General features: G+C 37.9%; 1 protein-coding gene across 1 annotated transcript in view; it reads left to right on the forward strand.

Moving 5' to 3' along the window:
- The first annotated feature begins 3,882 nt into the window (after positions 1-3,882).
- PSMA5 (proteasome 20S subunit alpha 5) overlaps positions 3,883-21,585 on the forward strand; it is a 34,508-nt gene continuing 16,805 nt past the window's right edge. The window contains exons 1-8 of the mRNA XM_036916675.1: positions 3,883-4,041; positions 9,133-9,199; positions 14,676-14,802; positions 17,059-17,126; positions 17,990-18,097; positions 18,249-18,307; positions 18,845-18,947; positions 19,961-20,047. Coding sequence (XP_036772570.1) covers positions 4,013-4,041; positions 9,133-9,199; positions 14,676-14,802; positions 17,059-17,126; positions 17,990-18,097; positions 18,249-18,307; positions 18,845-18,947; positions 19,961-20,047 — 648 coding nt within the window. The 5' untranslated portion in view covers positions 3,883-4,012. The remainder of the gene's footprint in view (positions 4,042-9,132; positions 9,200-14,675; positions 14,803-17,058; positions 17,127-17,989; positions 18,098-18,248; positions 18,308-18,844; positions 18,948-19,960; positions 20,048-21,585) is intronic.

A 21,585-nucleotide genomic window follows, 5' to 3' on the forward strand; every position in this document is an offset into this window, starting at 1 on the left:
CTAACAGCTTCATTTTACCTTTCTCTTTAAAGCCTCACCTCCAAATTTACAGTCACATTCTGAGGGTTGGGGGTTTAGGACCTCAACATATAAATTTTGGGGAGGACACAGTCCACAACATGCAAAAGACTTATGAGGGGAAATATCTGTGAAAGATAAAAGGAGGGAGCAGAAGCTGGGAAAGTCCCCAAACCATGATGCAGGTCTGACACCCAAGGAGAAGGAAAAGGATTGAGTAGGTAGTGTCTCAGATTGCAGCATAGTCCAAGAAAGTTCCTCAGCTGATGCGGAGGCATCAAGCCAAAGCTGTCCAATAGAGACCCACATATTGCAGCAATGAAGCTGCAGTAGTATTCCTGCCATGCTCAGTAATTGGCCAGGACTGGTCAATTATTTCTTGAGAGGCTTTCATGAATCAAAGCTAGTTAAACCTCCCAATATCCTTAACTAAAAATATGCTTATTTTAAAATTGTCTTACAAACTGACTTAAGTAAAAAAAAATCACATACAAGGTGAAGAAGCCAAATCTAAAATGTCTTTTTATATAAATAACAAATTGTAGCTGTTAAGAGATAAATGTGTTCAGATGTACTTAAGGGACTTAATATTTAGGAAGAGCAAAGGGGCCTAGATTAGACTGATTTGAAATCGCTTTTGAAATCATCCGCATATTTTCTGCCATCTGCCCGGGAATGTTTGACATACAGTGACCATATATGACATTTGCTAACAAATCTGAGTATTTTCAATATTTATTGGGCAAGTAACTTTGCCAAACAATTTCATTTAATTCCAGTGGAATGGCAAGACTTCTAATCTATAGATGGAAAAGTATCATGCTAATTGTAATATACTTTAGAACTGTGTTTAATTTCTAAAATAATTACGGCAGCTTTCAATTAGGGGATCGTTTTCTTTTCTTTGCATAAATGTGCAAAGAAGTCTCAAAATATCAAAGAACTCTCATTCTGTGAATGAATGAATGAATAATTTTCTTTAATGTCCAAATGATCTGTATATCTCCAGGAAAGAACAGTTCTTCTCATCTTTCAGTATTTCATCTAAAAAGGTTGCCAACCAACTAACTTTTGTCTATATTACCAAAAAAAAAAAAAAAAACTCACAAAGTAAATAAAAGAAAAATAAAAGAAATACTAGTTTTAAATTTTAACAGTAGCACTTTGAAATACTGAATTTTCCACTTTAATTCTCTAACTACACATATATTAATCTCTATGCAGCTATTATGTTTATAGCCATCAATAAATACTTGTCTATTTACTCAACAAATTTTTATAGAGCATCTACTGTATGCCAGGTGTAAGCTGAATAACACATAGTACTGGTCCTCAAAGAACTCACATTTCCATTCTTTTAAATCTTATTTATTTTTATTGTGGTAAAATATACATAATGTAAAACTACCATTTTAACCATTTTTAAGTGCACAGATCAGTGGCATTAAGTATATTCACGCTGTTGTGCAACCATTACCACAATCCATCTCATATTTTCCTCATCTCATACTGAAATCCCATTAAACAATTCCCCAAACCTTTCTTCCCCTGCCCCAGGTAACACTATTCAACTTTGTTTCTATGAATTTGACTCTTCTAGGTACCTCATATAAGTACAGTCATACAATTATTTATCCTTTTGTGTCTGGCTTATTTCACTTAGCATAATGTCTTCAAACTTCATCAAAGTAGTAGCATAAGTTAGAATTTGATTTATTTTTAAGGCTGAGTATATTCTGTTGTATGTATACTTTCAAATGGCTAATTTCTCATTTTCTTTCTTTCAGAGACACCACCGACTTTTAAAATCACTTTTTTAAGTTAGCAACTATAGCAGAACAGTAGCTGCCCAGATACGAGTTCCCTGCTCTTGCTGCTGCCACTCGAAGTACCAGGTGTTCTTTTATGGTTATAATCTTGGAAACAATGCCCAACCATTTTCTTCTGTTACTCTTTTTATAAGTCATCAGGACAGTTATATATACTTCCAGGTGTCTTTATTTAAAGTAATAATTTCTAGTTTACATAGTTAGAAATATTTACAAGTGAGGCAATTACAGGTACATAAATGATTCAGTTTGGTAATCAGTTCTCACTGGTTTTTTTATCTGGGTAGTGTCTCCAGTCTACCCTGTCTATTCTACTACAGTTTATTTCGCTCCAGAACCCATGTGCTTAGTTAGCTCTCCAAGATGTTTACATGTGTTTCTCAGTTTCTGAATCTAGTTCATTCTCTCGTTTACTATATTCCTTTCCTTTCTGTCTTCCATGGCTCCTTTATTATTTTTCTCAGAGGGACACCTGGTTCACCTTTAAATGAAACACTTACTAAATTTACTATGGGTGAGAAACTACACTAGGTGGTGGCTTTTTGTTTATAACAATTCACTTTCATGGGAGAAAACAAGATTTCCCTTCTTATCCACAATCAGTTACCTGCAGCTCCCCTTCATTTATGATATATAGGGCACAAACACATTTACCCAGAGGGGATTCCACATTCAAGTAATTGTGGAACATTCACTACCATATCTAATATTAGTAGGGGCTGCAGAGCACCTCACATCCCTGGGTGTTCAGGAAACACTGTTAGGCTGGAATATTATATAGGTAGATAGTATATATAAATTTCAAAAGAACTTCAAAAGAACAAGCATAGTGAGTTTAACATTTTTAATAGAAAGGCCACAATAGCTGACCAAAAACCTAAAGGATAATGTCCTAATCTCAGAGATTTGAGGATTGCTACTTGGAATTTCTCCTCAGTTTTTTTTAGTGTCACATTTGATTGGCTAGGAGTCACAAAACGAAACTAAATTCCTATTTAATTCATCAAGTCCGGAAATGAATGATGGGGAAAACATATTAATACCTGAAAGGAGTATTTCTACAGTTCCCCTACCACTAAAATACCTTGGTCATTTACAAACCTAATCTAGGGCCAAGTATGACCTTAAGAGATAAGCCTGGCGAGGTGAAGGACTTGACCAGTGGTATCATATTAACTGGAAATGGAACCCTGCATTTCCCGTTCAGTCATATACTGCCCCTTACACGACTTCTTAACTGGCTAGCTTTCTTGAACAAATAATTCAGCCTTTCTATAAAGCTGTAAAGTTGTTCCCCTACTCTTAGGGAAGGGAAACAAGAAACACCAAAATTCTTCGTAACAGATAAAGCAGTGAATAATCTGAATCCGGATCCAGAGCTCTGGCCCACCAGGTCTAAAACCTGTACTAGAGACGTGAGAGTGGATGGGAGGGAGAGATGGAAGGAAATGCTAGTAAAATTACCTTGACCATACGGAAACGCGAAGACTTTCTCACAGACTAAAACCTACCAACTTTTCTCAACAAGCCATGGTAGGCGGGCTGAAGCAAATGAACTCGCCCACGGTGTCGGCTCAGACCCACTGTAGCGCACCCCATCATCGCCCAAGACGGGTTTTGAAACCCTTCACACAGCTCCTCAAAGATAGCGCCAGAGCCAGAAGAGAGGGGAATCATAGCGAAAGTCTGCACGGGTGAAAGCGTAATGAAAATGGGGCCAATGTGCTCTGGCGGGATTACGGTAGCCAGCACGGGACCTATCAAATCGGAGTTCATACAGCCTAGCTCTCTCTCAAAGTTCTCCTAGTTGCCAATATTGGGGCGGGTTCACACTGGCTCTAAAAGGAGAACTAACACCACGCGCTTTCGGTTCCGAGCGCCCCTACAACCACCCGAGATTTAAAGCGGAAAGATGACCCTTGTCCCGCTCTCTCCGGACCAACCCAGGCCTGGCGAGGAAGCACGTTGGCCCAATCACCTCGGCGGGAATGACGACAAACCAATAGGAGGCAGGCTCAGAGGGCGGGATGAAGGGGTCGCGGGCGCACGCGCAGTTGGGAGTAGGGCCACGGTTCTGTGGCAGTGTGGGTGAGTCGGCTGTTGGTAGACGAGTGTTGGCCTTCAGAATCCCCACGTAGCTGCTACCGCCTTCTCCTGCCCTCGCGATGTTCCTCACCCGGTCTGAGTACGACAGGTATACGTGTGGCGGGGGCAAATTGGGTCGGGTTACGGGTGTAAAGGACCCGGGCCCGGCCGTGGCCTGGGTTCTGCCGTGTCATGGAGAGCCTCAGGATCCCGAGCCTGACCCGGCCCGGAGATCTCTTTCCCTCCCGGGCCGCCGCTGTGATTCCGCAAGCTAGACCGCTCTAGTCGGCGACACTTGCCCTATCGCCGAGTCACTGCTGGATCCTAACTTGGTGCGGAAACGAAAAGCTTCGCTTTGTGGTTGTGGAAAAAGGCTCAGGGTCCGGGACTCTGACCTTTAACCCGGAGAACGCCAGGGGTCACCACCTTCTGCGTTCATCTTACCGTGCTACGTATGACTGCGTTTTTAAAAAAATGTAAATGTGCTGCCTAGAAGAAAAAGCACCTAGAGATTATTTAATGAGTTTGCTAATTTCAACTCTTTCCTTCTAGGAGAACAACCTCGTTTTCCATTTTTTTAGTTGTGAGTATAGAGCAGCCCTTCCTTTAATTGAGTTGTAATGGGACATGCCGGGATGTATATAATTTCTTCAAAAGCTTGAGGGCAGTCTAAGCTATGCTCAGATAGTCGTGTCTGGAGTCTGATTTTAGATGAACTGGAATTCAGAGTGATTCTCAAGAGCTTTCTCCTCGTGCTGATTGCTAGACCTAAGCTTTTTTGACTTTTTAATAAGTTTAAAGCAAGTTATTTTAAGTGTGTGTTGAAGGCCAAATCTGTTTTTGAAGTCGATTGTGATATTTGTTTGTTTGTTTATTTATTTATAGGAGAGCAAGGCAGAGATTTTTATTTAGAGATAAAGTGAGAGGACAGAGCTCCTGGCTCATGCCAGGAGGGGACAAGAGAGCCCCTGATACTTTAAAAAAAAATTTTTTATTAAGGTATGATTGATATACACTCTTAGGAAAGTTTCACATGAAAAACAATGTGGTTACTATATTTACCCATATTATCAAGCCCCCACCTATACCCCAATGCAGTCACTGTCCATCAGTGCAGCAAGATGCCACAGATCCACTATGTGCCTTCTCTGTGCTACACTGTGCTCCCCATGATTCCCCACACCATGTGTACTAAACATAATACCTCTCAATCCCCTTCTCCCTCCCTCCCTCCCCACCCGCCCTCCCACACCCATCCCCTTTGGTAACCACTAGTTCATTTTTGGAGTCTCTGAGTCTGCTGCTATTTTGTTCCTTCAGTTTTGCTTCATTGTTATACTCTACAAATGAGGGAAATCATTTGGCATTTGTCTTTCTCCGCCTGGCTTATTTCACTGAGCATAATGTCCTCCAGCTCCATCCATGTTGTTGCAAATTGTAGGATCTGTTTCTTTCTTATGGCTGAATAGTATTCCATTGTGTATATGTACCACATCTTTATTCATTCATCTACTGATGGACACTTAGGTTGCTTCCATATTTTGGCTAGTGTAAAAAGTGCTGCGGTAAACGTAGGGGTGCGTATGTCTTTTTGAATCCGAGAAGTTGTATTCTTTGGGTAAATTCCAAGGAGAGGGATTCCCGGGTCAAATGCTTTTTCTATTTTTGGCTTTTTGAGGAACCTCCATACTGCTTTCCACAATGGTTGAACTAGCTTACATTCCCACCAGCAGTGTAGGGGATGCCCCTTTGTCCGCATCCTCGCCAGCATTTGTTGTTCTTAGTCTTTTTGATGCTGGCCATCCTTACTGGTGTGAGGTGATATCTCATTGTGGTTTTAATTTGCATTTCCCTGATTAATCATGTGGAGCATCTTTTCATGTGTCTGTTGGCCATCTGAATTTCTTCTTTGGAGATCTGTCTCTTCATATACTCTGCCCATTTTTTTAATCGGGTCATTTGCTTTTTGGGTGTTGAGGTGTGGAAGTTCTTTATATATTTTGGATGTTAACTCCTTGTTGCATATGTCATTTACAAATATATTCTCCCATACTGTAGGATGCCTTTTTGTTCTGTTGATTGTGTCCTTTGCTGTACAGAAACTTTAGTTTGATGTATTCCCATGAGTTCATTTTTGCTTTTGTTTCTCTTGCTCGAGGAGATGCATTCAGGAAGAAGTTGCTCATGCTTATATTCAGGAGATGTTTGCCTGTGTTGTCTTCTAAGAGTTTTATGGTTTCATGACTTACAGTCAAGTCTTTGATCCATTTCGAGTTTACTTTTGTGTATGGGGTTAAACAATAATACAGTTTCATTCTCTTGCATGTAGCTGTCCAGTTTTGCCAACACCAACTGTTGACGAGGCTTTCATTTCCCCATTGTATATTCATGGCTCCTTTATCGTGTATTAATTGACCATATAACATTGGGTTTATAACCTGATACTTATTTTTAAAAATTTTCAGGGCTTGGAAATGTTAAGTCATATTAGATTGTACACATACTGTAGACATTTTTATTTTCAGTTTCTGTTTTGATCTCAGTTTTCAGTTATTTTTTTTAAGCCAAGAAACGCAGGTGTTTTCTTCGCACTAGGTGGCTTGGGATGCTGCATTTCTTCGACTCTGTCAAAAGTTCTATCACCTCGGAACTACCACTTTTTTTGTCCTTTTACTATAGAAGATGTATGTGAAGTTTTAAAACTGATATCTTTTCCTACTGTCCTGTAAAATGACTTCTTGGTATTTTAGCTTCCAGAGAGTTGAAGAGAATCATCTTTGGGTGATACTGTGCTGGGTACAAGGCCCTGTTCTAGTTGCTAATAATACAACAGTGAGCAAAATTAAGATCCTTGCTCTAATTTAGGAGACTGTCTTTTTAAAAACTATTTACAAAAGTGATTATAGTATGAGTCAGAATTGTATTCAAGTCATTAGAGAAGTTAAAATCAACTCTGGGAGTTTTGATGAGAAATTGTGTCAGTGTTAGGAGGATCATGGAAAACTTAAAGGAGCTGATATTTAAACTGAGTCTTGAGAAAGAATAAGATTTTAATACATATGGACAGGGAGAGTCAGTAGTTTTGAGGCAGAGAATATAGGGTGAACAAAGGAGGGGCAGTGAGAAAGCACATTGCTTGTTTGGGAAAATCCCAGCCTGTCTGACACATGATTTACATATGGGAATAGCTGGAGATAAGGGATGGTGCTAGATATTGGATGATTTTTAACGTGAGGTTAAAGAGTTTGGTTCTTCCTCTGTAGCAGCTGTGTGCCATTAATTTTCATTTTAAGAAGTTATGTAATCATAATTGTGTTTTATAGAACTAATTGGATTAGGAAAGGAGGAGTCAATACCAGTTAGAAGGCTATTACAATAGTTCGGTGAAAGGTAATGAGTATTGAGAATGGAAGGAAGGGGGTGCTGAGTTATTGTAGAGGAGGAATTAATGAAGATGTGACTCGGCGTATGGTTAATATGGGAGAAGATGGGGAAGAATGAGTCAGATCATTCAGAACTTTTTAGCTTGGGAAACTGGGAGTAGAGGTGTTTAAAATAAAATGAAGTAGGAATGGCAGGAGATGGAGCTGATTTTGCAAGGATAGCTGGATTTATAGAGATATTTCAAATTGGATTCGGTGCTAATTGGATATCCAAGTGGAAATCCTGAGGAGGTATTTAGAGTAATCAGGGAAGAGGTCAAATTGGTGATAAGAGAATTGGAAGTAGTTGGTGCCTGGCATAAATCAAATAACCCAGGGAAACAGTGAAGTTTGAAAAGAGGGCCAAGAGCAGAGCTCACATGAGGGAGGATTTGGTAATACATCACTAGGATGAAGTTCCTGAATTAGTGTGAAAATACGGTACTTACATACTACTTTACACTTTACAAAGTTATTTCATACTCTGTGCAGTTCAGTACTGAAGGATAGGTTGTTGCGTTTTCATTTGAGGGAATTAAAGCTAGTCACTGGCAGAATTAGATCTTAATCCCAGATCTTCTGTCCTCAGTATTTTCTCTCAGTGATTTTTAAAAACTGTTCCTAAGAGTCCTAAACTTCCGTTTTTAAAAACCCTTTGAAGCAAATGGGAGGCTAAGATGGTGGGATTCTCCTTTTACCCCTGATTTAGCCAGAATAGTTGCCGGAAGCAGTTAGTGGAATAGTTGAAAACTTGGTCTCTAGTCAGATTGCCTAATTTCTGATTCCGTCTGTGCCTTTTATATGTAAAATGATTTGAGGCATATTACTTAACCTCTTTGTGCCTCACCTTCCTCATCTACAAAATAGTATCTACTTTAGAATGCTACTTCATAGGATTGCTTTGAGGATTGAGTTAAACCATTTAAAGGTTTTTAACAGTGCCATATAGTAGGTATGCAGTAAAGGTCAACTTGTACTATCTGTTTTACATTCTGGGCATATGTATAAAATTCCTTTTGAAAAAAGTTTTTGATTAATTTGAAAGCACTGTTGTATATCATATTACATGTTATAAAAAACCAAGGATCATAACTATTTTAATTAATTTGTTCAAATATTTTTGAAGTGTCCATTGTGTGAAAGTTTTTATAGCTAAGACCATGATTGATGCCTCTTTTCCATAGAAATGTCCAACAGACTGGAGCAAGGAAAGGTGGGGAAGTGTTTTAGAGAGAAAAAAACTCTGGCTTGTAATTGGTATAAATATTTATTGAGCAATGAACTAAATTAGGCTTTAGGAGCTATACAAATCTCAGTTTATTGTTAAGATAGCAATACTATTTCATACAAATAAATAGAGAAATGTGACTGACTTTCACTAAGAAGTAAAAATGAATGCACAGAATGGGAAGAGAATAAGGATAAATGGACATTTTCTTGGGAATTGCCTGATAGTTTGGAGGATGTGAATTTACCAAAGGTGTTTCAGATTGATAATTGAGGCTGAAAGTCTCCTGCTCTCATTTTATCAGTTTGAAGACTTTGTGGGAGTGGGGCTGAAGTGATCTATACATAGGTCCCATTTCCTTGAAAAGCTGTTAATATACAGAAAAATAGCCACAGATTGTCATGAGCAAAGGAGAATAAAATGACATGTATGTATGTCACATAACCATCTGAGCTAGGTGTCAAGGAACTTGAGTTTGGTGTCCTGTGCTTATTTTTTCTGACAATTTTTAATATATATATATATATATATATTTTTTTTTTAATTTTAGGGGCGTGAATACTTTTTCTCCTGAAGGAAGGCTATTTCAAGTGGAATATGCCATTGAGGCTATCAAGGTATAGTATCAAGTGGTATTTTTTAAATTTCATGGCAATGTAACACTCTGCTGGCAGAACATTTGGAGGAACGTGTTTTATCTATTCCTTTAGAAAATGTTCTTTTCTCCCTTTAACAGCCAGCCACTATTAACAACTAATAATAATTTCAATCCCTTTCCTAACATCCATGTTAAAATTTTTTACATACAACTGCTTCTGTACATATAACCACTTCATAATTATGTACGTAGCTATTTCTCAGTAGGGTCAAAGGGACATGTTTGTGTTTATAATCTTCTTGGCTATAAAGAGAAGGGTATAGAAGTTCAAACCTTAGCACCTGGGAGATATTTTGAACAAACCATTTAACTGAGCACTTGTATTCTTATTGGTAAGGTTGTAAATTTGTACTAGACAGTTTGGGGACTGAATAAGAGATGTGTCCTATTATCTAGTAACAAAATCAAATAGTTCAAACCAGTATTCAAAAAATTAGTTAGAAAGTAAGTTATTCATACTTAGTTATCACATGGAATCTATATTTGTTGAATTATGGATAATTAAATTCTTATTTAGGTTGTCTAGGATAAGGTGCAAGTATCAATATTTTTAGGGACTCCTCCTCCACTGATTCTTTCTAACAAGGGTTGAGAATCACTGATCTAGTCCAACCCTTCACTCTGTGCTACAGTCATCTCTCTCTCTGCCAACAGCCTCTATTTGTATAGTTCTAGTGACAGAATATTTTCTTACTAGATGGCTCATTCTGTTTGAAAACAGCTTATAATAGTTTAAAAATTTATCCTCGTATTGAATGAAAGGTATAGCTTCTTGAAGTTTCTTTCAGTTGGCCCTAGTTTTGCCCTTCAACCATTCAGGATGTTCAAACCTCTTCCATAAGAAAATTCCTTGCAGAATTGAAGAGAGCTGTTGTGTTTCCTTCTGTGTTGTCTCTTCTAGAAAGAGTGTATTGGGGGAAATGGTTGTACAAGAATCTGGAAAAGGGCAAGAGAAATTTTGATTAGCAGAAGTAAAGTAGAAGCACTGTGATAGAAAGTGGGACAGAAAATGGTGGGCCAGCTACAAGTGCCTATTTCTGCTTATCATCTTTGCCCTATAGTGAAACCATACACTACTATGAAGTATGAGATTATCACAGTTCCAAGCTGTGGTATTTATTTTGAGCTGCAGCTAAAACATCAGTTCTGTTGTGTAAGCCAAGAGTAATCCTCAGGTTTTGGGGTTCTTCTTAACCCCCTTAGTGCTACTAATTTCCAGATTACTTAGAGATAAAGAGGTGATAAATGATCTCTGTAGCCCTAGGTTGGGTAGGATAGAGATAGTGATGTGGCCCTTTATGAATGTGACTTAACCTATGTGAAAATTCAGGCTTTTGGCATCTAAACAACCTGGTTGTTGCCTTGCCAACTTAGGAAAAACCAATGAGAAAGCAGTTTGATAATTTTAAGGATTTAGTAGTATGAACGGAGCTGGCGAAATGACTAAATATGGCTGACAAGTAGAAATTATCACTTGAAGGCGCCATACGGGTGGCATGGTGAGATATAGCTCGCAGACGTGGGGAAAAAATGACTTTAGGTTTCTTGGGGGAAGGAGTGGAAATCTGTGACAGCATCAGAATTACTGTATTATATCAAGCATCTGGACATTGGTTACTATGCTCGTAAATTATATTAAAGAAATAGCACATAGAGTCAGTTCAGATGTTCTCTCTCTACCCTTCTGCTTCTCCCCAGTCCCCATCAAGAGGTGGGGGAGGGTGGAGTTTAAGCAGAATTGTAATATTGAAATATCTTGGGATAAATGTATGTGTACAAAAGAATATTATCTTGATTTTGATATGCTTTATAAAGTAACTTGTCTCAAAATTGTTGACCCATTTTTTAACTGGGAGCTTGGAAGTTATTTAAGTTGGACACTAAATTGACAGGCTGAGGGTTTATTCTTGGGCTCTGAGAGTACTTCTCTGCAGAATAATTAGAGTACCCAGGGGCTGTTGACATTTTGGATTGGAAAATTCTTTGTTGTATAGCACCATGCTATGTGCTGTAGGGTGTTTAGCAGCATCCCTGGCTTCTGCCCATTAGGTGCCTGCCAGTAACACTCACTTTTTCAGTAGTAACAACCAAAAATATCTCCAGACTGTGCCAGTGTCCTCTAGGGGGTAAAATGGCTCTCAGTTAAGTACACCTCTGCTAGATTAAAAAAAAAATGTAGGTATGAATTCTTTCATGCTTGGTCGATTGGAAATTGAAGATCTATTCACTATTCTTAAAATAATTAGAGAATGACCGAGTACCAAATTAAATTATCTGGCAGTGGTTTTTGTTTTTTATTTTATTTTTAAGGCATACCTGCATGTAGTTTTAGAGTCAAAAGGTAAAATAGTTTTACTAACCTTGTAACAAAAACAGGAGTCCTTGAAGTCTGTCCCCTTTATCTTCAGCTTCCCAGAGGCAACACTTTAGTCTTTTAGCTGATGATTTTCTTGGCAATTACTTCCATATCTCTAAAACGCAGATTTAATTTTTTTTGTTGTTTAGGCATTATACACAGACTTTTCATTATGGAAGATAAAGATTTCTGTCCCTGATGATAGTTTCCTACTGGGATGGGAGTAAGGCAAACCTCTCAATATCTATCATAAATACCATACTTTTGTTAGATCATTAGTCAGTTTTTATATTAGTATGACAATATAAAAACTATTTGCAACCGAGCCATTTGTTCCTGAACGATACTGTTTTTCTGGGAGTTAATAACTGTTTTAAAAACTTGGTTGATTCAGTATGTACATGTCAATAATTCATCCCCCAAAGTCTCTCCAAGTTATATATGTCCTCTTAAAATATACAAGCACATAAAATACCCTATTAAATATTCTTAAATATTTGAGCCTTCTGATCAACTTCAGTCAGGATTACTTGTTCTGTGGGCCTAGTACACAGCTAGACACTTAGGATCTTCTGTCAACATCATTCTAGAGATTCCCTTTAATTCCCTCTCATGTTAGATCCCATATTGTCATCGTTTTGAGTTTGGTAGAATGCATTCTCCTGTATTTTCATAAGAAAGTATCTTTTAATGTACAAGCTCTTTTTTTTTTAATTACTTGTATCCTTTTTTTGTTTTATGGATGAAATATCTTGTTTTTCTTTAAGGTTTTAAACATTTTTTTTCCTTAGATTTTTTTTTTTCTTTAACTAGTTTAAGATTGTTTAGAGCTATGCTTTTCAAACTGCAGGTCCTTACCCATTAGTGGGCATTGAAATCAGCTGAGTGGGTCATGGGAGCATTTCTTTTTTAAGTGGAATAAAGCAGTAGATACCAGAATGCTTTGTCCCACCAAAAACCTATTGGTGGGTTTTTTTTTCCATTAAATTGTTTCAGTTACATCTGTTTATTTGTATATATTTGCATGTTTTGGTCATAATATAAAATATGTTTCTTAGATTTTCTATAGATTTTTATCCTTCTCTGGAAAAATCTGCCTACTGTCATTTCATACATAGAGGGTGTTTCTGGATGCTGGCTTCTGAGAGCTGAGTGGGGAAAGAAGGCTGGAGTTCTTAACATTAAGTCCGTCAATTTTTACTTAACCCCACTGTTTCACTGTAGTACTCCTGCCTTTAACTGTGCTTGGTGTCCCTCAATCCAAAGATTTTGTTTTACCTTCTCCAGAGTCTTCTGCAGGAGTGAGGGTGGGGGCCATCAGCCATCTTAACAGTATAGGGAAGGGGATCTGGAAATGAGTCTGTTAAACAGACGATGAGCTAATCTTGTAATTTTTAGCTTCTCCATTTCTATTTTCAGAGGTCCTTGTTGCCACCATTTCCTTTATGGGGGTCCTATGATACAAATCAGGTTGTTTCTTGACTTTCTTTAGTAGTGGTTTAGGATTTGGATTTCTCAGGTCTGCTAAGTAAATTGTTATTAACCAATCTTTTTTCTTCAAAAAACTATGGGTTTTCTTATGTCTTTGTCCTAGTGTATTTATATCCCCTGTCATTTTTTTAAAGCCCTTTAATCTCATATTACCAGGCTTGAGGAAGGGGTAGAGCTAATGTATTCATTTTAATACCTTTAATTAAAAGTATGAACTCTCATTTTTTTCACAAAATTATTTGACAGTTCCATCTTCTGTAAGTTATGTATTTATCCACTGATTAAGAAAACACACAATAAAAGCTGGTATATACATTTAGTAACACTTCTAAATAAAGTCACAACTCTATACATTTGAACAATAATCCAAATGTATATGAGACATCATTCAGTCTGCAGGTATATTAAGCATATTATGCATAATGATTCATGGAATTCTTTGTAGTGGTAGGCTTTATAAGTCTGATGCTTGCACAGGCTGTCATTGCTTTGTAGAACTAACTAAATATAATAGTAATTTAGAGGTGAGAACACATATAGTTATGGAAGGCTTTAGAAATGATGGGTGGGATTTGGGGAGGCAGGGGGAAGAGTGTATTCCAGAGGACTCAGTGTGAATAGAGGCACAGGGTAGATAGATGTGTAAGGGGATAGCATGGGATGCAAAAATTGGTTGGGCTCTACCTGAGGGATTTCTTGTTAGAGAATAATAAGTTATACAGTTGGAAGGAAAAAGTGCAGTTTGATTTGGAGGGCTCTGGAAGCTTATTTGGATTTTATATTACAGACAGCATAGGGAGATATTACTTCTTTAGAGAAGTGTAATGAAAATAGCATTTTATTAGATCAGGCAAGCCATGACATGAAAGATACATTGGGAGAGAGAGGTTAAATGTGGGGAGACTAAGGAGGCTTTTGAAGCAATCTAGGCATATCGTAAGAATAACTAACTTTGCTGCTTATTTATTATGATTTAGGTACCATTTTAAGTATTTTATGTATTAATGTGTTTACCCTTCTTGATGTAGGTATTATCATCCTCACTTTACAGATAATAAAACTGAGACATAGAGGGGTGAGTGACTAGGATGGTGGCATGGAGATGGAGATGAAATTAAGCTGTATCATGTGACCTTGAAAGATTAAGTTAGTATTTTATGTTGGTGTTGGTTTTTTTTTTTTTTCAATAGTATAATTTTCTGGGGTCACGTAGATTTGAGGAATATCACCCTTTTGGGACAGATCACGATGACAGAGGTGAAAAAATACAAGGTCCAGAAAAAACATTAGTTTTATTACTTTCTTGTCTGCTGTTTAGAATCTTCCCCTCTCCAAAATACTGGCCTTAGAATTGATGATATCCCAGATGTTTTTAAGACTTCATTGAACTTCTCCTTTAGAAGCACAAAATTTTGTAAATTGGTGCTGGAACAGAATATCACTTAGTAGGGTGCTCCTTATCTCTCTGCATACTAGATAACAGCTGATAGAGGTGTCTATCTTGTACAGATAGATAGACAGATTCCTGGTAAGTATGTGAGAGTTTTCTTTGACCTGTACTTGATAAGCATAACATATTTTTCTTTAGCTTGGTTCTACAGCCATTGGGATCCAGACATCAGAGGGTGTGTGCCTAGCTGTGGAGAAGAGAATTACCTCCCCACTCATGGAGCCCAGCAGCATTGAGAAAATTGTAGAGATTGATGCTCACATAGGTAAGAAGTAGGGGAAAGCTGTTCTGTATGATCTGGGCCTGGATTAATTGCTTGTCTGTGATGTTCCAAGGGTGGTTCATTAGATGCACATCCTATACCCTTGTTAGCTACCTACCATGTTTTAGGCTGTAGGCCAGTGTACATAATATAGGAATACAAAGTAGGTGTAGGACTCATCTACTCCCAGAGGTTCCTTTCTCCTTCAGATTTCAACTTGGTGGTGTGATGGTGTGGAAAATGTAAAGGTTGAATCATAGGCCAGCTCCCTGTGATAGCTAGGTCTTCATTACCCTTGTAGGAGGCCACCAGGAGCAGAGGATTCTGGTGAAGCAGAGACTCATGGGAAGCAAATGGTGTCCACTAAGAAAAGAGAAATTCTTAAAGTTCTTTAGTGTGACTAATATTCAGAGACTGTAAGAATAATGGACTTTGAACAGACCAGTCCTCATCCTTTGTTTTCAAGTTTATCTTCCTACTCCCTGTCTTCCTCTAGCCCCATACTACCGCAGCTCCTTTTTTTGGTCTCTGTTATAATTCCCCTGCTTCATTGTAGCATTTCAGGGTGAGAAGTTTTACTTATTCATAGCAAGGCATTTTAGTTGGCTATCCAAATTTTTTGAACCTGTCTAGTCAGCTAACTAAATGAAATATTGGTTAAAAAAAAAATTGCTAAAAGGCATCAAAACTAAATGCCTTGGTGACTCTGCAAGCTTGACATTATCTTTTTCACAGATACAGAGACCTGACACTTAGTCTTGAGGTTAGAACATTGTGTCTACTTTATCTAGAGTGACCTGTCCTGGAGGCAGGTCATTGTCACTTTGTTCAACAAATTGAGAACGTACTATGTGTCAGACATTGTGCTAGTTACCAGGGATACAGAGAGGAATGAGACATAATTCTTGTCTTCCAGGAGCATATAACTTACCTGTGGAGGTGGACATCTAAATAATAAATGCAATTAAGTGATGTAGGTATTAAGAAAGGCTATAGTATGTGCTTAGTAGGGGTACAGAGAAGGAAGTAGTTGGTTTTACCTGGGGCCAGTGGTAGTGGGCTTTCAGAAAAGGATTCCATAAAAGTGATGCTTGAGCTAAGTTGAATTCTAAAAGATAAGGAAATGTTTTACCAAGCAAACACTTACCTGGGTATAGCAAGGGAGAGCATTCTAGTAAGAGTGACTAGAAGTAAGCAAAGCCTTGGTGGTGTGAAACATAAAATACCCTAGCATAAGCAGTTTGGTGTGACTGGGAGGTGGACTGTGGCAAGAAATGAGTGGACATAATTTCTGATGGAAGTCCTTTTTATCATGCTAAAGAGCATGAACTTGATTCTTTTGCATTGATGGGAAAGGTTTTAAGCATTGAGTTAGTATGATCAGGTTAGGATTTTGGGAAGACCATTTTGATAATAGGGTTAAAGGTAGAGTGAAGAGGGCTGAGACTGGAGGAAGGGAAACCAGATAAGAAGTTTTTTAAAAATCAAAACAAAGAGATGGCAGTAGCCACTGAAGGGAGAGGTAAGGACTAATGCAGACAGGTTAGTCAGATAGATTGGTAGATAATGGGATCCAATTGGTTGTGAGGGCCAAGGAAGAAGATGGAGTCTAGAAGGGAAATAACTTGATTTTGTGGTATACCTAAATAAATACAGTAAAAGGAGTCTTTTGGCTTTATAGATCTGAAATGTTCTAGAAAGAACTAGGCTGGAGATTTAGATTTGGGTCATCACTTATGAAGTAACAGCCATAACCTTGGCATCTTGGACCATTAGGCATATTTTATCTCTAATATGAATAGTTGGTTTGTGTTTGGTCAGGGAGATGAAAAGGATTCTGATTCTAGGGCCTTCCACTGTAGCTCATAGTGAGATGGTTGTTTTTTTAGTTAGTTTGTTTTTGTTTTTCTGTATTTTTGTTGGGGTGTTAGTGTTTGCCTAATTTGAAAGTACATCATGATCTACAAAGAGTGCTAAAGGGATGCTTAAGGAGGTACTGTGTGGAAATTCATGTTTGATTAGTTGTTCTCTTCTATCGTTATAGCTGGATTTCTATGTCATTGTGGATGGTTTTTTATTTGTAATATAATTATACTTGTTTTCTGTACAGTTAATTTCCCATCTAAGCTCTTGAGTATATTGCTATGGGATTGCTGAATGGCTGTCATGGTTCCACTCCAGAATTTCATTATTTCCTGAGTGGATGAGAGAGTTTTACAAGGATTTGGCCACTGGGTCACTGTTGCTTTTACATTGCAGGTTGTGCCATGAGTGGGCTAATTGCCGATGCTAAGACTTTAATTGATAAAGCCAGAGTGGAGACACAGGTAAAATTAGCATCATCTCTCCTTTTTATCACGATGCTTGAGTTCCTTGTTTAGCGATGATACAGCTGCCTGGGCTGTGTTGCAGGTGTCTGTGTTAATATCAGATGTACCTGTTGGGAGTGGTTTAGGTAGAATTTCTAGTTACAACTTTTTGATGCTTGGAGTGTGGCCATCCAACCATTGCAGCTTTAGACAGTCTCTTGCTTCTTTTTGATTTGCCTCTTTACATAAACAAGCATTCAATTGCATTATGTTCCCTAATTGGCTTTCTGTGGAGCACCATAGCAGGAGGTGGACATAGCTGAAGGACATTTCTTCCCCCAACTGCTTTTGCTGCTGTGCTTGCAAATAACAGTTTCCCTGAGTGAGTAATAATATGTACCAGGTGACAAATACTGGTCAGGAAGACTTTTTTTTTAACTGAGCATCTGCTGCCTAGAGAGTAGACTGATAAGAAAAGAGTACTTGATGATTAAATTTTTTTCATTTATTTGGAAGTTTGAGATCAGTACTTAGGTAAGAATTTAAAACCAACAGAATGATAAGATATGGACTTTGAGGATAGGTGGCACTCAGCATTCAACTTGTGAAAAGACTAAACTTCGTGCTTTGAGGGGTTAACTTTGTTTTTCAGGGGAATAATCCTCTAGTCATCACTGCTTAGAGCCCTTTTGATAAGTTTATTTCTGGAGCATTTCTTTTCCTCTCATGTAGTTCCCAGCATTCAAGTTTAGCATTAAGGAAAACGCTGGAGCTTGAGCCTTTAGTTTCCAATCGCAGTTTGAAGGGATGCATGTAGTGAGATGGGCTGTGTTTATGTCCTTCCTATTTGAAAGGTAGGTCATGCTTTGCTCTTCTTCTAGAACCATTGGTTCACCTACAATGAGACAATGACAGTGGAGAGTGTGACTCAGGCTGTGTCCAATCTGGCTCTACAGTTTGGAGAGGAAGATGCAGATCCAGGTGCCATGGTGAGTGTGACCTTGTATCAAGTTATCTTGCTGTTCTATGGGACTTAGGACATTTGTCCTCTGAACAGTCTTTCCTAGCCCCTCCCACCACCAGCCCCAGCCACACTTTATAGCCATTTATCTTAATATCATTTGTTTCTTTTGGTTCTAGTCTCGTCCCTTTGGAGTAGCACTGTTATTTGGAGGAGTTGATGAGAAAGGACCCCAGCTGTAAGAACCTTTTTGCCATTTCTTCCTGCTTCCTTTTTGGGAGAATTATTTTGATTTCTGGTGGGAACTGGTAGTTTAAATCAACTGAGAAGATAATTATAGAGTTCAGTGAGTTCTGTGCTGTTTATACCAAGACAAATGTGGGGATTCTATGAAGAATTCCCTTATTAGAACCAATGCTAATCTGGAAAAAATTAGAAGTAACTTTGTTATTATAGTTAGTATGTGTTTTACAGCTTTATTATGGAATACTGATTTGAACCCTATTCTCAAGTATTATTTAGCTAGGCATACACAAGTGCCATATTTATATATTTTATACTTCTAAATCCCTAAGGAAATTACTCATTTTTTAAAACACTTTTTAAAAGATCTGGTTTCTATAGGCATAGAATATCTGTTTTTTTGGATCGGTGCCTCAGTATTTCGGTGAATTTTCCTGGCTGCAGGGCCAAGCATTCATATTTTTTAGTGAAACATTTTTTATGTAAAATGTCACTACTCTAAAGCATTTTTATCCTCTTGGGGGCTTTGCAGGTTTCATATGGACCCCTCAGGGACCTTTGTACAGTGTGATGCTCGAGCAATTGGCTCTGCTTCAGAGGGTGCCCAGAGCTCCTTGCAGGAAGTTTACCACAAGGTAATTAAGTGTTCTTACAACTTTCATTTTATTATTATTTTAAAATCAAGGTATAACTTACATACAATAAAATGTACAGACTTAAGAGTTAAGTTCCATGAGTTTTCTCAATTACATACCCTTGTAACCACCACCTAAAACAAAATACAGGACACTTCCATCACCCCCCAAAAATGCTTGTTTCCTTTTTAGTCTCTCTTCCTCCCTTGCAACCATATTTACCACTGTAGATAGTTTTGTCTGTTGTACTTTTTATAAATGGAATCATAGTTTATGTTTTTGTATCTACCTTTTTTTGTTCAATGTACTGTTTTTGAGATCCATTCATGTGTTTGCATATCAATAGTTTCCTTCTTATTGCTGATTGGTATGTCATGGTATAGATGTAGCACAATTTGCTTATCTTTTATCTTCACAGCTTTACTTAACATTGTACTTCCTAGTCTGGCTCGAAGCAAGCAGACATTTGGCACGTTTAATTTTTGTGGGATAAGAAGACTTGGTTTTAGGTAACTTGTGGTTGAAGGCTGTCATGCATATCATTCAGGTAGTTCATACAGGGATACCTGCTCACATCAGCCCCTAATAGCACTGATTTTACATGTGGAGGAAGTTTGGTACAAAATGGGGTAAAAAGGAGCAGATTTTCTAAACCATTGGGCTACCTACCCCCTTAGATCTTGGGAATCATTATTTATAGGATATCACTAATATTCTTTTCAAATTAAAAGATAAAACTAGAAAAGTGTATCCCTTGCCCTTCTTTAAAGATCACTTACCATATGAAAGTTGGTGACTTTCTTCTGGCTTAAAATAAGACATCTTTTTTCCTCTGAATAAATGTCTTCTATTTATTTACCATTTACTTGAATTCTAGAGATATTTGTAATTACTGAGATGTTTGATATATTAATATTTGTTAAGTCATTTCTTCAAGGAGTTATAGGGGAAATCTTTGAAGGAAGGGGGGATTATGTACAAGTAATGGCTCTACTCACCCTTTTTGTTTCAAGTCTATGACACTGAAGGAAGCCATCAAGTCTTCACTCATCATCCTCAAACAAGTAATGGAGGAGAAGCTGAATGCAACTAACATAGAGGTATTTTTCTGTTTCATTGTTTTTTTATTCAGATACCATAGTTCCCATTGCAGAAGATTGAACAGTTTGAGATAATCACATTTTTGTTTGCTTGGTTCTTAAGAAGTTATATATCCTTTGAATAAGCAACTTTAGTAAAGCGGTAATGGCAGAAGCCAGATTCAAAGTGTTTAAGAGTAAAAGAGAGGTGATGAAGTAGACAAAACAAGAGTATCCTGCTTTCCCAAGTAATTACTGTCAGCAGAAGGCAGCATTAAAGAAAAGAGTTTTTATCTTTTTTTTTCTTCTTTTTGCTATCATTAATGTACAAGTACATGAACAACATTATGGTTACTAGACTCCCCCTATTATCAAATCCCCACCACATACCCCATTACAGTTAGTGTCCATCAGCGTAGTAAGATGCTATAGAATCATTACTTGTCTTCTGTGTGTTATACTGCCTTCCCTGTGTGCCCACCCCCCTGCATTATATGTGCTAATCGTGATGCCCCTTTTTCCCTCTTATCCCTCCCTTCCCACCCATCCTCCCCAATCCCTTTCCCATTGGTAACTGTTAGTCCATTCTTGGGTTCTGTGAGTCTGCTGCTGTTTTGTTCTTCAGTTTTTGCTTTGTTCTTTTACTCCATGCATGAGTGAAATTATTTGGTACTTGTCTTTCTCTATCTGGCTTTTTTCACTGAGCATAATACCCTCTAGCTCCATCCATGTTGTTGCAAATGGTAGGATTTGTTTTCTTCTTATGGCTGAATAGTATTCCATTGTGTATATATACCACATCATTAACCATTCTACTGATGGACACTTAGGTTGTTTCCATTTCTTGCTATTGTAAATAGTGCTGCGATAAACATAGGGGTACATACGTCTTTTTCATACTGGGCTGCTGCATTCTTAGGGTAGATTCCTACAAGTGGGATTCCTGGTTCAAATGGTATTTCTATTTTTAGTTTTTTGAGGAACCTCCATACTACCTTCCACAATGGTTGAATTATTTTACATGCCTACCAGCAGTGTAGAAGGGTTCCCCAGTCTCCACATCCTCACCAATATTATTTGTTGTTTCTCTTTTGGATGTTGGCCTTCCTAACTGGTGTGAGGTGATACCTCATTGTGGTTTTAATTTGCATTTCTCTGATGATTAGCTATGTGGAGCATCTTTTCATGTGCTTGTTGGTCATCTGAATTCTTTGGAGAAGTGTCTGTTCAGTTGCTCAGCCCATTTTTTAATTGGCTTATTTGCTTTTTCTTTGTTGAGGTGTGTGAGCTCTTTATATAATTTGGATGTCAACCCCTTATCAGATGTGTCATTTATTAATATATTCTCCCATACTGTAGGATGTCTTTTTGTTTACTGATGGTATCCTTTGCTGTACAGAAGCTTTTCAGCTTGGTATAGTCCCACTTGTTTATGTTTGCTTTTTTTCCGCTTGCCCGGGGAGATATGTTCATGAAGAAGTTGCTCATGTTTATGTATAAGAGATTTTTGCCTGTGTTTTTTTCTAAGAGTTTTATGCTTTCATGACTTACATTCAGAT

The sequence above is a fragment of the Manis pentadactyla genome, chromosome 4, assembly GCF_030020395.1.
Source record: "Manis pentadactyla isolate mManPen7 chromosome 4, mManPen7.hap1, whole genome shotgun sequence".
In the NCBI taxonomy this organism is placed as follows: domain Eukaryota; kingdom Metazoa; phylum Chordata; class Mammalia; order Pholidota; family Manidae; genus Manis; species Manis pentadactyla.